At 35.6% G+C, this 17072-nt stretch overlaps 1 protein-coding gene across 2 annotated transcripts in view; it reads left to right on the forward strand.

Moving 5' to 3' along the window:
- Positions 1-16766, forward strand: part of edar (ectodysplasin A receptor) — a 45235-nt gene extending 28469 nt beyond the window's left edge. Inside the window, exons 6-12 of one of the 2 annotated variants that reach the window (XM_032568464.1) lie at positions 7073-7150; positions 7278-7403; positions 7509-7583; positions 10667-10739; positions 14368-14695; positions 14818-14881; positions 15947-16766. In XM_032568464.1, the coding sequence (XP_032424355.1) occupies positions 7073-7150; positions 7278-7403; positions 7509-7583; positions 10667-10739; positions 14368-14695; positions 14818-14881; positions 15947-16332 (1130 nt within the window). In that variant the 3' untranslated portion in view covers positions 16333-16766. The remainder of the gene's footprint in view (positions 1-7072; positions 7151-7277; positions 7404-7508; positions 7584-10666; positions 10740-14367; positions 14696-14817; positions 14882-15946) is intronic. The other variant, XM_032568465.1, reaches the window with a different exon arrangement.
- Positions 16767-17072: the final 306 nt, after the last annotated feature.

Genomic DNA, 17072 nt, shown 5'->3' on the forward strand with positions numbered 1-17072 from the left:
TGGAATTTTCTAGTTTAATGTTGCATTCAAGCTGTTGCATTACAATATTACAATATTACAAAATACAAATTTGGCTTCCTCTCCTTTAGAAGCTACTCAGTGTGAAGCTTTTCTGCCACATGGAATGGAAATAAAACAGGACAGGTTAGGTGGAAGCAGCTGCTGAAACGCTTGACTAAGTTTTGGGAAACAGAAACAGCCGGAGGTTGCAGGTTGTGCTGAGTTTTTCCAGACACTGGAGTCACTCTACCATGTGGGCAAGTTTGGCTTGCAGTAACAAGCGTGTACACACCACTTCGCCGCTGGTGCTGCTGTTTTTCTAGTTCCTCTTGAGTATTTGACAGCTCATCGATAACATCACTGTCTCACTAATCATCCTGCATACCTCCACACTATCTGCACATGGATCTGGGTGTATCCAGATCCATGTGCAGCTCAATTGTTCTTACAGGTTTTTAAAGAGTTGCACAAACTTGCTAAAGCTTCTAAAATGCATATTAATGTAATTGTCTTGATTTGTGGAAAATTTCGTATTTCCAGTCCCATGTCATGACATTGGTGTACTCATAAAAATGCTTATTAATTCACTACAGTTTGACAACCCCTAATGCAGGGCATGTTGTATGTATAAACCTTTTAAAATTATATTTAATTCTAATATAATGTTCTACATAAAACATGCTTCAAACTTGGAAATAATGTGGCTGAAAAAAATTCCCAAACACTTTAAAGAATTTTATCCGTAAAGTATTTAGAAATGCAGACGTCATTTTCCTTTCATGCCATAATTGTGCTAATCTAATTTTTCAAATAAATTCATGGGAAAATACAATTAAATTTGTGTGAAATGACAAAAGAAATAAAAAAAAATTTGAGGGGTTGCCTTGTTTCTCTGTGTTCTCTGTTGTTGCCCAGATTTTTACTTAAATCCATTTGGCAAATTGAGCAAATGACATTTTCTCACTCATTTTTTTCTGATTGTTTGGCAACAATATTTATGGACTTGTAGCTGCTCAAAATCCCCTTGCTGTGTAATTAAAGAATCCGGAAACAAACGTTATTATTCTTCTGTCATATTAAATGTGTGTCTTTTGAAAGAAGAAAACCCCAAAAAGTGGTCTGGGCCTGCAGAGAAGGAAGAATAATCAGCTACACAACAGCATTAGTACATAAGGTCTATACATAATATTTTAATTGCATGCCATCTCCACAGCTTACTGTTGAGTTTACATGGCAGGTGAAACACCATTATTACTTGTTTATTTGAATAAATATTATAATTATTAATTATTATTAATTAATCTTAAACGTTCTTGTTAAAGTCAAGAGAAGACTACCTGTTTACTTCCACACTGAAATCCTCTTAACAAGAAAGCCAAGGTTGATTCCCCTAAAAAGCAACACAAAATTGTCTGAGATCTGAGTTTTATTTGCTTTGGGTGATGGCAGGCTGACACTTGCCATGTAATCTGTAAATTACCCTGGCTCCTGCCTAGTGGTGCTTGTGTGATAATTAAAATTTTGGCGGGTATGAGAAAGGCGGATGATTAGCATGTTTTTACTTGCCTTGATGCTACTCTTTGGCAGGTTGTGATAAAAAGCTGTAGGCCCTGCTAATTTTCTACTTTCTCCCTGTATTTTCTATGGCCTTCAACATACAAATTTGTAGCTGAATACACACAGGCAATGCACCATCAATACTCAATATAATCTTATTCTACAAAGTCAACTCTTGCTTTCTACTATCAAGAAGAGAAATCTCATATTTTCTGAAAAAGCATACATAGTCATTTATTGTAATGTATCTATTCGAATTGTGTTTGTGCTTGTAGCTCATAAAAGTTCAATATTTTTATGCCTGATCATCTGTAATACAATGGCAGCCACGAAGAAGTCAAGAATACTCCAGAAAATACCAGAAGTGTTGACATTATGTTTTAAATGCCAATTTAGGTCTTCAGCATAAAACAATATGTCCAACTAAGACAAAATAATAATAGCACAGTCTAATGCTTAAGCTTGAGTTGATAAAATCAAGGTTTATGGAGGATTTTTCCAGTGACGAGTAGGAAGGCAGGAGAAATGCTATCTGCAAGCACCAGCTTGGGGGCCTGACAAGCTGGCATCTTAGTGGTGTATTATAAAGCCACTCTATAACAATGCCAGTAATGACTGCATGTAAAAAAAATAAAATAAAATAAAAAAAAAAAAAATAAAAAAATATTTGAAATACTAAAATACTTGCACCATTCAGGTAGATTTCTGCACCTGTTCTGACCAACATTGTCACTCTTGACCACTGGCACCAGCTCACCCATTTCTTCAATCATCTTCTGTCACCAGAACACGTCATATTTCAGGGTCGCACAGTGATTGTGCACATAATGAGTTTGTGTTTTACTTGTGAAGATAAAACTACAATACATTAATGCAGTACTTCTCAAATAGTGATGCGACGAAGTAAAATACCCTCCGGCCACTAAGTGGCAGCAGTGTTCAAACTAATCAACGGAGCATAAGAAAAAACCCAAACAAAACAAACAAAAAAACCAGATGTTTTGAAATATATCTACCGTCATAGAGGAGAGATGGAGAAGTTTGACAGTGAAAAGAAAAAAGGCAGCAGAGCAAGTATGACGGAGTTTTATGGCCACGCTGAGATTTTTATTTTTAAATACAAGAATAATACTACTAAAACCCAGTCGTATTAGTAGAGTAATGTAAGTATTGACAGAGTAAACACGCAATATTGCAGGTAGAAAGTCGTTAAATTAAAAAGGTTCGATAGAGTAGTAACGTGACCCGCGCAGCATGTCTGGTTCTTTATATTAAATAAAAAGTTGTTTAAGCAATCGTTTCAAAGTCCTGGGGCTGGAAATTTGCTTCTGATGTGCTAAAACATTTAGTACTTAGTCATTTGTTAAACCAGTACCAACTGTAACCTTACAAGACCCTCAGTATTCCGCAACTCAGTGCAGTATGGTGAAAACTGAAGAAGCTGATAAGTAACCAATGCTTATAGTTGTAAAAAGTTTTACTATATTAAGTCTAAAAATGCAAATCCCAGTGAATCATTTGCACTTTTTCAAACTGAGTAATCTTGATTAAATGTTAGTGATTCACTCAATAAACTGTTTTTGGAAATTATTTTGAGGCTTAGCACAATAAAACAGAAGTTTTGTTTATGTCATACAATGCCAGAGCCAATGGTTTGTACGATAAGTTATTTAATATGAACAGATGTGTGAACAAATATGTGTGTTAGATGGAAAAGAAGTTTGCAGCTGGAGTAAAATGTTCCTCTTATAATATGGCTTATAAAAAATATGCTTTAAAGCTAATCGGTTTAGCTTTGGCAAAACATAAGATAAAAAGCATGATAAAATTAAGCATTCCAAAAATGATAATCGTTATCATGTTTGGATAAAGTTGCTTCATTTATCTGTCTGATCACTGGGTATATTATATTTGTAGGAATGTGTGGCCACCAGAAGGTGACTACACATTCATTCAACATATTCATTTTGAGAAAAAAAAATGTTTAGAGACGGGCTTCACGATGGGGTTGTGATGTAACTTTTGTATATGAAAGTGTCTTATTTGTTTGAAGATTGTGATTTGTTTTACTTTTAATGTTGTTTTGGTATTCTTGCTCCAAATGATATTTTGCCTTTAAGTGTTTTTTAGCTCTACATTTGAGTGCTACTTAGTTTCTTTCAGGTTGTTTTGATTGGCAGACCTGTATTGACTGGCAGACTTAGCATTGTGCAGTTCTTTTTCAGCCTGAGAGAACATGATTAAGAGATTTAACCACAAAGTCCTAACAGAATTTCAGTTCAGACTCATGTCCTCATTCAATAAAGTGTAAACACATACCCCAAGTTGATGCCTTCAACCACAGGGCGCTGGTGTATACATTTGTATGTGCGTACGTGGTAACACGAAGCCCTGAAAGTATGGGAAGTGGTGAGGCACATGCCAAGGAGGCCAACAGTATATCAACTTGGTGAAATGAAAGACTTATTAAAAGGCGTGATTTATAAGCTGCTGGGAGTTTACAGCTCTATTAGGAAAGAGGCAGGAGCTGAGCTGATGAAAACTCCAGAAGGGCAACAATAAGGGAGGACTGGGAGCAATATATTGACAGATGGAGTAGTGAGGTCTGCATTTTATCCACACTGCCCAATAAAAAAGTTTGTGTTCTGCGATGGGAGAATGTATCACAATGAAAAATCAACTTTAACTGCTGCCAATGCCAATAATTTGCTTCTGTGAAGTGTTATTGGTTGTGAAATAATGTCAGGCAGCGGTATTTAGAGAAAAAAAAAAGTCAATTAAATGCAATGCCAAAGCTAACATACCATCGTTAGGGAATTCTGGCATGTGAACTCGGGAACATTGTGGGTTAAATATCTTTCTTATATTAATGTCACTGTCAGATCTATTGCATGTGTCTGTAAAAACAGCATGTTTTCAACTAAATTGGTTTAAGTAAAGAATTATAAGCCAGAGCCTATTGATGAAACAGAATCTCAAGAGCAAGCAAATATTTTGTTCTTACTTTTCTAGAACTTGTAGCTGAACATATTAATATCTCCATGTCATGTAATCTTGAAAATGCATTTAAAACAAAGGTTGGGACTTCTTCTCTTAGTTACTTTCTTTATCACCTTTGTTCTTGTTGTGGCAGTCATTCATTTTGTTCTAGTGGTTAATATTTTTGAGTTTACTTGTTGATCTAACTTTATCATTACTTGTCAAAACCTTGCAGCATCAGTCAGTGTTTACCAAACCCATATGCCCAAAGGGTATGCTTTGCAATCATTGGAACCTCTGGTAAAGTTGTGCGAGAAGATTAGCAGCATGTTGCATAAGCAAATCAGGGTTATTAAAATATCAGAAAAAATATTAATCTGAATCTGGGAGAAATTACATTGTAACAGATGTAATTAGTTAGGATTACTAGGTGTTTGATATGTAAATTCTGAGAAATTAAGGTTGTCCAGTAAGATTCAATATTGGCAGCGACATTACATATAACTCCCTAATCCTACTTTAGAATGAACAACATTGGAAATCAAATTCTTCTATAAACACAACCTGAAAATATATTGGTGAACAGGACAGCAAGGCTTTAAGTTCATGATAGCATCAACAAATGCTGTGGTGACTGAACCAATTGGCAGAGAAATTAGATTATCAGAGTAGTTAATTGTGAAAACTACAGTTTATCCATATAAACTATTGCAACATTCAGGAATGATTTTGAACACACTATACACAGACGTACCTACAATCTAGATAAAACTACCACAACAGACGAGGTTAATATAGTTTAATCTTTCTATTGAAAATTATATGACAAGAGAAAGTTTATGCTGAGGTATGTAGTATAATCAGCGTGGTAGAACAAACGATAAAGAAGCAGAGTAAAGTCAGCAAGATAAAAGTTCTTTGAAACTTCCTTTATGTAGGATTTAAAAGTGTAGCAAATGAGATCAGTGTTTGTAAATTTCATTTCCAATTCTGACTGCAGTTTATATACACCATTATGAACATATTTTGTTAATGTCGTTACAAACAGGCTTCATAAATGCCAGCTGTTAGTACTGAAACATTGTGTATTGTGTCTCAGTGCAGTTGCAAATGTTCGTAAACACAGCTGCAAATTGAAGGCATAACTTGAAGGTGGGTGTGCTCTGACCCATGATTTCTGGCCACCAAGAGGCCTGAGGCCGTCTTCCCACATCCTTCTCTCAGTTCACATTCTTCATGATCACTGATCTGGCCATGAAGACATTTCTGCCACTAATGCATTTGTTTGATTGTCAGTAAAATTATACACAATCTTCCAAAGTGCATTGTAGAGAAAGGGGGATTAAGGTCAAAGAGGAACTTATAGAAATAGAGAATTACCCTAGGATTTGACTGCAGGGAATTTTCTTTTATTGTCACAAATACACAATTATTTTCTTAAAAAGAAATTAATCTTTACTGAAGCTTTGATTATAACATGAAGGGATTTTGTTAACGGATAGCTTTAATATAGTGTTTTCCATTGCAGATGTAGTAGCAATGAAAGCATGTGAAATTAGACAGTCGCTTTGGCTCTTCCCCTTTCTTCCATACATATAAATGCAGGTATATAATAATAGAAAGCTTGCCTGAGGTAGTATAACTCTAAAAGATTGGGTATACGGTACTTTAGTGCCACAAATGTCTTGAGATAATCCTTATGTCAACAATGTTCCTTTGAAGTTTATATCTTTGCTTTAGGCACATAACAGTCACTGTAGTTATATTTTAATCTACCTGCATTCAACGGTTGGTAGCATAAGAAGAGTCTGCAGCTCTTTGTTCACTACAAAGTTTCTAAACACTGGAATGGGGTTCACATTACTGCAGATGAGTTCACACACCGTCAGTCACAAGGAAGACACCAAGAGACTGGAACTCCTCCATTTGAGACAGAAACTGGCCCTGCGCTTAGAAAGTGCAATACAGCTTTCCCATATCCAGGTTGAGTTACAATCGGCTACAGACTACTGTACTGCACGCTAAAGGTGATGCCTTGAAGAGGCCAAAGGAACCACATCAACTTCAAATATCAAGTTATAACCTGAGGTTAATAAAACAGACACCCTCCTCTTCACGACTATACAAAAAGATCCTGTCCCTGAAAACAGAATCAGTGACAGGGTGCAGGGCCACCAGAGTCCAATCCACACTGGGTAACCAGTTCAACTTTGTAATGAGAGTCGCACTATCAAATCAATCCAGGCATCCCATTTCCACACAGCAGCCCAACAAAATGCTTAGAAGAAAAAAAAAAAGCCTAATTTTCAACACCCTAGTGTTTACTTTCTAGGAGAAGCTATGAAGTGTGATCCCTTGATAGTTGGAACCACTCTACTGTCCCCTTTCTAACAAATTGGGATCATTGTTATCCATTACACAAGTGTAGTCCCGGTCTTCTAGGCAGCCAAATGGCTCCTGAAACATTTCAAATGATTCATAAAAGGTCAAATACCAGGGAATGTAACATGAAGGCGTGTGCACATGTGTTTTACAGGCATGCAAATCAGCAAACCCAAAGAAAAACCACCAATTAACCCTGGGAGCACTACAGTCTTCCCTCACAGAATTAAAGGTATGCACAAGCTCACTTTGACAAAATCTTTCTCCATTTGCTTGTTTTCCGATCAGTTTGTTTTTGTTATTTCATTTCATTTATATGTATTTTGCATTGCTCCCTTCTTCATGACTACCTTCTTTAGAATCACCTGGACAGGGTCATTTAGCCACAGCGCTTATTATCGCCATGTCAACCATTTTCATCATGGCTATTGCCATTGTTCTCATCATCATGTTTTATATCTTGAAGGCCAAGCCGGGTGGCCATGGTGAGTTAAGCGCAAAAACAGATTTGCACAGTTTAACATCTAAAGCTTTTGTGTTTTATGCCGTTCTCTCTCTTTCTTTCTCCCTCTCGCTCTCTGTGTATGCAGCATGTTGTTCTGGCCAGGTTGTGAAAGCTGTGGAGGCTCAAACCATCAAACAGGATGACAAGAAAGATGTCCCTGGTGAGACATGCTACACAAACATCCCCATGAATGAATGGCAGACTGTGTTTTTACTCTTTTATTGTTTTTCTTTTGCCTTGATCGGAAGTATTCAGTTGTAAAAAAAAAAAAAAAGCTTGTTTACATGAAAACTTCTATTGTCGTTATAAACCTCATCCTGGCTTTTATTATCCTTTGTCATACTTACATGAAAAAAAGAGTAATCCTGTTACATACAAGTGTTCATGATTTAAACCTTTTCCACATTTTTGCAAACATGACCAATTTTGTACTCATTACAGCATCATTAAGTCTGACTTGATCTGCTTTGATATGTTTTCTAAAAGTACCTTTCATTGATTTGACTGACAGAATCTTCATTTGTATTTGATCTTTCATTGTTTTTAATATGATCACATGTTAATTTGGCCTTGTTCACTCATGTAGGTGTCTTCACTGATTACATTTTATAAGTTTAACCTTTATTAGTCCATTTAGTGCATATAGAGAAAGTCTATTATTTTCATATATTAGAAAAAATCTAAAGGCTGTTCATTTGGCATTCATAAATTTTCCCCAATAACACAGAAAATTCTTAAAGTGTGCTGAGATGATACTGGTGACTTGACCACAGCAATGCATCAGATTGCAACTGAAATATTTAATATTATTCTCTTTACATGTCCTACCATAGCCAACCAACTATTTACAGCTAAAAGGCTAGTAGGGGACCACTAGAAGAACCTGTCCTCTCACAGCTTTAAAAAAGCTGTAATTTATAACAATTGATCTGACTTTTAAGTTAAGTTTGGAGGCTGTTTGAATTTAAAATTATGTTAACTAACATTGAAAACTGTAAAATTTTACAGTTTGTTAAATTTTAGACAAATTCAAATGTCTAAAAGTCTGAATGCAAAAAATAATTAAAATTCAATTCAGTTTAAAAGAATATAAAAAATTAAAAACATTTTTTTTTTTTAGAATTTAAAAGATCTTAATCCTTTGTGTAGCTATAATATATTCATGTATTTTTGTCATTTTACAACGAGTGTGTTTTGCCCATATGAATATGTTATCTCTTATTTCAAATCAAATCAAATTTTATTTGTATAGCACATTTCAGCAGCAAGGCATTTCAAAATTGTGAGTATCAAAATTATTTTGTGAGGCTTGATAGTTATGGTATAAGAGAAAAAAATCAGGTTGTGGTTATGCTGCAATAATAATGCAGACTTCAGCTTGGACACTAGTAGAGTAATTTTGTGTCCATCAATATTTTGTAAAATAAAAGGAAAGGGATATTTACCCAATTAAGAAAAAAGAAAAAAAAACTCAGTTCATCTTTTAATATTAAATAACTGGTTGACAAGTGAAAAATCCCCATTTGTGGATAAGAGAAGAAAAAAAGACAAGCGACAAATTTGGCTTTGATTTCTGGAAAGACCACCCATGAATTCTTTTCCTTTTAATTTTGATGTCAAGGGATAACAAAAGAGAATAATGACATAATAAAGATTGTATTTCTTTTTCAAACTTACCAGCCATTGCATTTATTGAAATCCAACAGATCACATACATCAGAAACAATTTTTGTAGTTTAAAATGCTGCACCTTCAAAATAAGGAAAACTGATGTGATTTTAACTGCGACTAAAGTCAATTGAATTTAAAATATAGAAACAAGCAGGAACAAGATAAACTGTAATTAATATAAATCTGTTTACAAACTAATAGCTGTCTTCTTTCAATGAAACATTTAAAAGGTTTTACTGAGATGATGTATTTATGAATAATTTAGTATCTGTAAACATATTAACAAAGGCCTCAGTGTTAAGCAGCTCTATTTTCTAGCACCTTTGAGATTGGCAGTAGTGCTGTTGCTAAAGTAGTAAAAGAAGAATCTAAACTGAGAATCTTGCTTCAATACAAAGACATACTTAACTGTAAGTTTGGGTTTTACGCTATTACTGAGTTAATGCTGTTATATCAGCCTCATTGGTATCTGCTGGACAGTAAGCCTGATGAACAAGCACAAAGGCTGAGTTAAACATCATTGTAAGTTAATGTCTAATCAAATCATTCAGGTAGAATTCAACAGCAAAATAAAGCATTATTGAACACTACATTTACTAGCTAAAAATGCTTGAATCATGTTTAAAATCATTTTAATGGCTAAAGTTAAATAGCCTCCAAAATTCATTTTCATTGTGTTTTTATTGGTATTTTCTCTCACAATGTTTGCAAATGCCTGTGTGTGGGAATTGCACTTTCCTTATGCATGCATGTGTGCGTCTGTGTGTGTGTGCTGCATCCTGACAGACATGATGAGTGTATCGTGATGGAATGTGAAGTTTCCAAAGCTAAAGCCATATGTTGCTTTAGGCGCCATTTCTCCTCACAATGATGCTCTGTTCAATTTCACTCGCAGACTGACTGACTAACCACTTACATGTGGTGTGAAGGAAAACACATACACACACACACATGCTAATTAATGTAGCTACAAATTTAATATAACTCAAAAATGGAAGAGAAAAAGTAACGCAATGTTGTGGTTCGTTTCTTAGGTTTGATATTGATGGCTAGATGTTTGTATTATTTCCAAGCATTGCTCTAAATAGCTTTCTTGGGGTGTGCGTGGGTGTGTGTGTTTGTGAATCCACTTTGGTGTGTGTATGTGGGAGCATAGCCCATTGCTGGGAGCTCTACCGGAGCTAGCTGTCACTCATGTAGACACTGACATAATCAGGCTTTGAGATGAAAGACACAGACGCTTTTACTCAAACTACACACACACGCAAACACACGCCTACCCTTTACTTCTTCTCATATCCATTCATTGAACTGTCTGCCCCTATCAGTAGCCATTATGTCAGTGTAATTTATCATAATACTCACCTTAATCGTTTTATACATTGACCCTGCTGATGTTATTTAGTGTAAAAATGGTTTAGCCTGAGGAATAAATTCTTTTTCATCTTTGAACTCATCCTAATAATTAGTTGAAGTTTAATATGATGGGTGTGTTTCATTCAAAATAGTCTTTTTGTTCATGTCTTTCTATTTTGAATTTAAAGGTTCTTTTGTTGCTTTTTCTGCTCACAGATAATGTGGTGATTTTCTCTGAGAAAGATGAGTATGACAAATTGAAAGCAGCCCCTCAAAAGACGGTGAAAAGGTGAGGAAAATGTCCAATGTTCTACCATGCAGAGATTATGTCTCAGTGTTCATGTGAAATAAAAAACTGAAATCTACCAAATTAATCAAGCTTTTAACATCTTATTGGGTCAAACACACATTCGGATATAAATATACTGTTGAAACCACATACTTTGATACTGTGTATAAAAAGATAACAATTTCTTGTTACTGTCTTGACATTCAATCAAACTGAAAATCCTTTGTTTTACGTCAGCTGTTAACTAAAATTATTTCTATTTTCTCAATGTCAGAATAATGAAAGAGAGAAAATTATTGATACTTTCTTGATAGACATACAGTATTTCATTGGGATTGGGTAGAATTTTAAACTGCCTGGCTTTGGTCAAATGCTTCTTGTCTCCTTCCACAAACTTCTCACAATAATTTCCTTGAATTTTGGCCCATTCCTTCCTGACACTGAAGGAATGCCTTGCTTGAACTGGTGTAAGCAAGGCTAGTTTGTAGTAAGCCTTGTTCAACACAGTTCTTGATCTAACTGAGATTAGGCAACAAGCTTTAATTTCCTATTTGATGTCTTCAGATGCTGCGTAATTTCACCTAATCTATTAAGTGCACCAGTCTTTTTTTCAGCAAAACATAAACCAACATGACAACCCCATACTTCTCAGCCTTTAAGTGTAACTTTACCCCTTACTTCCAAACACCCTTATTTTAATTAATCAAAAGATTATTTATCCAAAAATGGTCTGTTTTGCTGAGTGCATTAAATATTTTTGGAATAACCAATTCTTTCTTTCTGAGTGAGACAAACAAACAAAAAAAATCCAATTCCCTCTAAAAGAACTTCCCATGTAGTTTGGTGCAAATCTATCCAGACAAAAGCTTTGACTGGTGTACTGCTGTATAGATGGGAAAGACAAACTATACTCTTTTTCCTTTACTCGTCTGTCATCATCTGTGATAATATGTTACTTTGTAACAATTGATTGCTTTTTTTTGCTGTGATATATAGAAGAACTATAAACTTTTTTTTCCAGTAGCATGTCAACCATCAATCATGCTACAAATTCTATAGATTTACAAAGTTTTCTATTCTGATTTTAAAAGTTCTTACATTTTAAAATACAAGTTATATCAAATTAAATCTAAATGTATTTTATGATCCCGCACATGCTAAATGAATGAGTATATCTGGATACACAGACTCAGCACAACATAATTTATCCCAATCTGCCCATAATTAAACTGCCACAAAACCAGCCTTTGCAGTAGTTATGTTGTTGCCCTGTGGGCATTTCTTCTTGTGTCTGCGAGTATGTACAGTATGTGTAAAATAATATCACCTGAGTTTTTTAAATTAAGGAATAAAGCAGGCAGCCCAATTATGTGGCTTTAGTGTAGGGTATGAGGTAAGGCAGCACATTTGAGCCCTGAAGCATAAGAAATGCTGAGAAAAGGCGTTAGTTGTCACGGTGCACAGTGGTATTTATTCCAATCTTCACATAAAACCACCATCAGGGGAAAGAATGTCTTCCCAGACAACAAAAGAGTGAAGGTTTTCTCTCCTTCCTCTCTGCATACCCCTTAAACCTCATGAGAGGACAATCATGCTTTATCAGCACTGGTGAGAGAAGTGTTGAAATGTGAAGACTTTTTACGTCTTTATACCAATCTGTTTAATTACTCAAATGATTTTTGTATGTATGCTTTAATTTGTTGTCTTTTAATATTAAGAACAGCAAATTAAAGAAGAGATGATACACACAGATACTCTACATACATGCACATGGAACACACACACATTTTTGCATCAACAGCAGTCAACAACGCATTGAAGCTGGATACAAGAGGATGTGCTAACTCACTACATTAGTTGCCAGAAAGGGTGTTAGGTATCTGGGAAACAATGGCATCTTGTGTGCAGGTGTGTATTTGGGAAGAAAGAGCATAGGACATGGATACAAAAGCATTCAGTGTGCATCTCTGTCAACAAGGTGCTTTTGCAAGAAAATCCAGAGGAGATGGAAAGAGAGAGGATTGTTGATAAAATTATAATATATGGGATTGTGTTGTAAAAGGCAGCGTTGTTTCAGGAACTGCTTAAAAACATCAGGAGATGTGGAAACAAGATAGCATCTTCCTGTAATTTACAGACATGTCGTAAAGGTTAGAGATGCCCCGATACCCAGGCTGATTTCTGACTGTTCGATTTTATAAAGCTCATGCTTGCTAGTATTGATTCCAGTTAATTGTAACAACTATAAATAATATAAACAACTACAAAGAATAAGGCACCAGGCTTCAATCAGTATAAAACACTGATGTGCTTTTCTTGTGACATTATTTTCAAGAAGAGTAATAGACTGATTTATTATTAACTTGATTTCATAGTTAAAGTTAAAGTCAATACTAACAACTAGGTTATTTACATTAACTGTGGTCTCTAGCTCAATGATATTTAGCTTAGTTTAAATTTCTAACTTGGATTTTTTAAGATCAAAAACAATGATTTTGCCATATTTAGCCTTGATTTGGTGCCAGTTCTGACCCGTTTACCCACGGAGGTTTGTGCAATACTGACTCAGTAACTATAGTGAACTATGGTTCATACTAACACACAAGTATAACATTGTATGTCATGAGCATGGATATAAGGAGATGTTGTATAATCTGAGCTGGTCGGATCATAAAGATGCTGAATAAAAGCAGCATTTAGTATGGAGCCTTGTTTGTTGTGATTTTCTACCACCACTTGACACATAGTAGTTCCAATAAAGTTAAATCAAGTCAAGTTGATTTGTACAGCACATTTCTGCAACAAGGCAGTTCAAAGTGTTTTACATCATAAAAACACAAAAAAATACAGTCATAGTCAACAATTGAAAAATTACATTAATAAAAGCCTTTCAGTCTATGAAATGAGATATGAAAATGTTTTAAACAGCAACCAGTAAGACAGATAAGATGGACTCAGGTCCACTAAATGTTTTCTTTACTTTTGTACACCTTTTCTCTAAAAATATCAAAGTTCACAAAATCAGTGGACTCAAAACGTTTTTTGTTTTTTTTAATAAAGATTAATTCAAAATAAATAGCAGCTGGAATAAAATGCAGTATCCGAGAGAAAAAAAAAATATTTATTGTCAACAGATGGTAAATCATTTATTCATTTAGTATGACTGAAAGACCCCAATCGGCAGCCTTTCTGTCATGATCAGTCATTGTTTGTATTAGCATAGATGATATCATACCTTGTGTAAGAGTGCAGTCATTGTTACAAAGCTTTGTAGTCTAACAGATTTTCAAACAAAGATAAAATGATAAATTATTTTAATCTGTCTTTAGCAACTTATAGTAGCAACATATTAGCTCAATTAGACTAATTGTCATAGTTAGTATTAACAACTGTAAACAGCTGTTTCTGTTTTAAAGGGTTGACAGAAATGGCAAAATTCATAAAACCTTCCTCAACTTCCTTCACTTTTTGTTGGTGACATGTCAAATGTTTGCTTATATATATCTATAGATCTGTATATATATATATATATATATATATATATATACTGTATATACTGTATATATATATATAACTGAAATATTCATAAATATAAATATATCATGTGTTATTTTGTTTGTATATGCAGTGAAAATGATGCATCATCTGAGAATGAGCAGTTGTTGAGCCGCAGCATCGACAGCGATGAGGAGCCGTCATCTGACAAGCAGGGATCTGTCGAGAGCGCGTCCCCCAACCCCAACTTGTGCCTCGTGGACCTGGGCAACAAACCTGACCTCTCTCTGCTTTCTTTGGGACTCCTGGACCGCGGCCGCACATCCAATGGTACCCCCATAGTTGCAGCCAGCCACACCATTAACATCCAGAGTCCCAACCACATCAACAGTGTCAACCACATTGCCTCCACCAACCACATCAGCAGCATGAACGGGATCAACAACAATAAAACCCCAGGGGTAGGAAGACAGAGCTTTTTAAGGACTGTACTGAAGTCAGAATATGATTATGAACAGACTTATAACTTACGATCCTTTTATAATCTCATAAAGATGTTTTTTTTTTCTTCAATACCACACAGATGCTACAGAGTCGAAGGAAAAAGATACTAGAGCTGTATGCTAGAACCTGCAATGTTACCGAGGGTAAGTCAGTCAGAGGAGACACTTTCTACCAAGCCTTGTAATTGATGTTTTCATTGTTTTACAAGAATGAACGATGCATCATCTGAGAAGGATGACCGCTTTGGTGTTTTTTCTCTTATTTTGTCAGGTTACAATTACAAATTGTAATGTTATTTATTGAGATTTTATGGACCAACACAAAGTTTTGCATAATGAAACTCTCAAGTGTGATGTGCCTTTGGATTCTGTAGGACCGCCTTTGGTTAAAAACAAAGCTGTCTTTTAAAGAGGCAGTGTTATGTAAAATTGACCTTTTTTAGGAGAGATATCCTTTAATCTCCTCTTTGGAGCTGCGGTTTCCACGCCTCACAGAGCAGCCTTCCCCCGCGACTCTCCCACTCAGCTCCTTCAGCAGTTAAACACCTGGTGGAACTACACATCTGCTGAGCTCATTATACAAGCTGCTTGTCAATTAAATGAAATGCTATTTAAAGGGACAGAGTCCCATTTTTTCAAGTTGTTAAATTACAAAATCAAATTTCTTTAAAGTCATTTTATGATAACTGAATTTGACATAGTTACTAGATTGTGTTATAAAATACCACTTTGTACCTGAAAAATACATAATGCTGCCCCTTTAAAGTCTTTTGGTGGGACAGTGTGTGGGGTAACGTGGTTGGCCCATATGCGGAAAGAATTAGCTGCAAGGTCATTGCTGCTTCTCTTCTATTCTTATTCATTGAATTCAATGAGAAGGTGTGTCCAAACTTTTGGTCTGTACTCAATACAGACCAAAAGTTTGGACACACAGTTGTGTCCAAACTTTTGGTCTGTACTGTATATATATATATATATATTTGCCATTTTTGTAGAGTGTTTATAAGCAGCCATTTTCAAAATCTACAGATTTTCAAGGCATTAAGGTTTGGATCTTGACTTAGCAATTCTAATGCAATATCCAATGTACTAAAATACATTAAAGTGGTTTTAATGTGACTAACCACGTTTTTCTTTTTTTTTTTACATTTGTTACTGTATAACATGATAATCAGACATTTTATTTTGAAATCCATGTCTCCTCCTCAGGCCTAAGCCCTACAGAGCTTCCCTTCGACTGCCTGGAGAAGGCCAGCCGCATGCTAAGTTCTTCCTACAGCAGCGAGGCGGCTGTGGTGAAGACATGGAGGCACCTGGCAGAGAGTTTCGGCCTGAAGCGTGATGAGATCGGCGGCATGAGCGACGGCCTACAGCTCTTTGAAAGAGTGAGCACGGCCGGCTACAGCATCCCTGACCTCCTCACTCGGCTGGTGCAGATCGAGAGGCTGGACGCTGTAGAGTCACTGTGCGTGGATGTGCTGGGAACCAGCGAGGTGGTGGCAGTGGCTGGACGACAGAGTATCAACAGCTTTCACAGCCAGTTGGTGTGTCCGTCCCAGTGCACCTCTCCCTCTCAGCGCTGTGCCAGTGTCTGAATATTCAGGAGGTCTTTAAGTACACATTTATGTAGGGACAGCGTTTGCCCTGACAAGTAGGACATTACATACATGTGTACGAAATTACCCCAACACATGAAGAATGCCAGTGGGCATCTTGTCCACATTTCTTTATATTTTAAGAAGCTAAACTCCAAATACCAAAAAAAGATTGCTTTTCTATGTTTTTGCTGCAAAGTGTGAGAGGGGGAAAAAAGATGTTTGTTTAAAAAAAGTTGTTAAATCTTCAATTTCACTTTGGTTCTGCTCTGCAAGAATGTAATCATCTAATTTTCTTTCTGATTTTTAATCATCATGTTGTGTTCCACAAAATAATTGCATTGCATGATACCCAAATACCCAGAAATTGTTTGCGCTGGACGCAACTTGACATTTCCATTTTTAAAGTTAAGGAATGAAATGAATTTTTTATACAGGTGCATCTCTCTAAATTAGCATATCAACAAAAAGTTAATTTATTTCAGTAAGTAAATTCAAATAAGTAAATACAGTGTAAACTTGTACACTGTATAAATTAATTAGAATCAAATAAATTTGTTCAAAGAATTAAATTCAGGAGGTTTTAATAAAGAATGATCAGTCTACTGAAAGTGTATCCATAGAGTATATGGTACTAGGTCGGGGCTCCTTTTGCTTGAATTTCTGATTCAATGCAGCAGAACATTCTGTTAATACTGTCTAAGAACAGTCTGTTTCTTTTGCAATGACTGATCATCAAA

Source organism: Xiphophorus hellerii, chromosome 7 (genome assembly GCF_003331165.1).
Source record: "Xiphophorus hellerii strain 12219 chromosome 7, Xiphophorus_hellerii-4.1, whole genome shotgun sequence".
Taxonomy (NCBI): domain Eukaryota; kingdom Metazoa; phylum Chordata; class Actinopteri; order Cyprinodontiformes; family Poeciliidae; genus Xiphophorus; species Xiphophorus hellerii.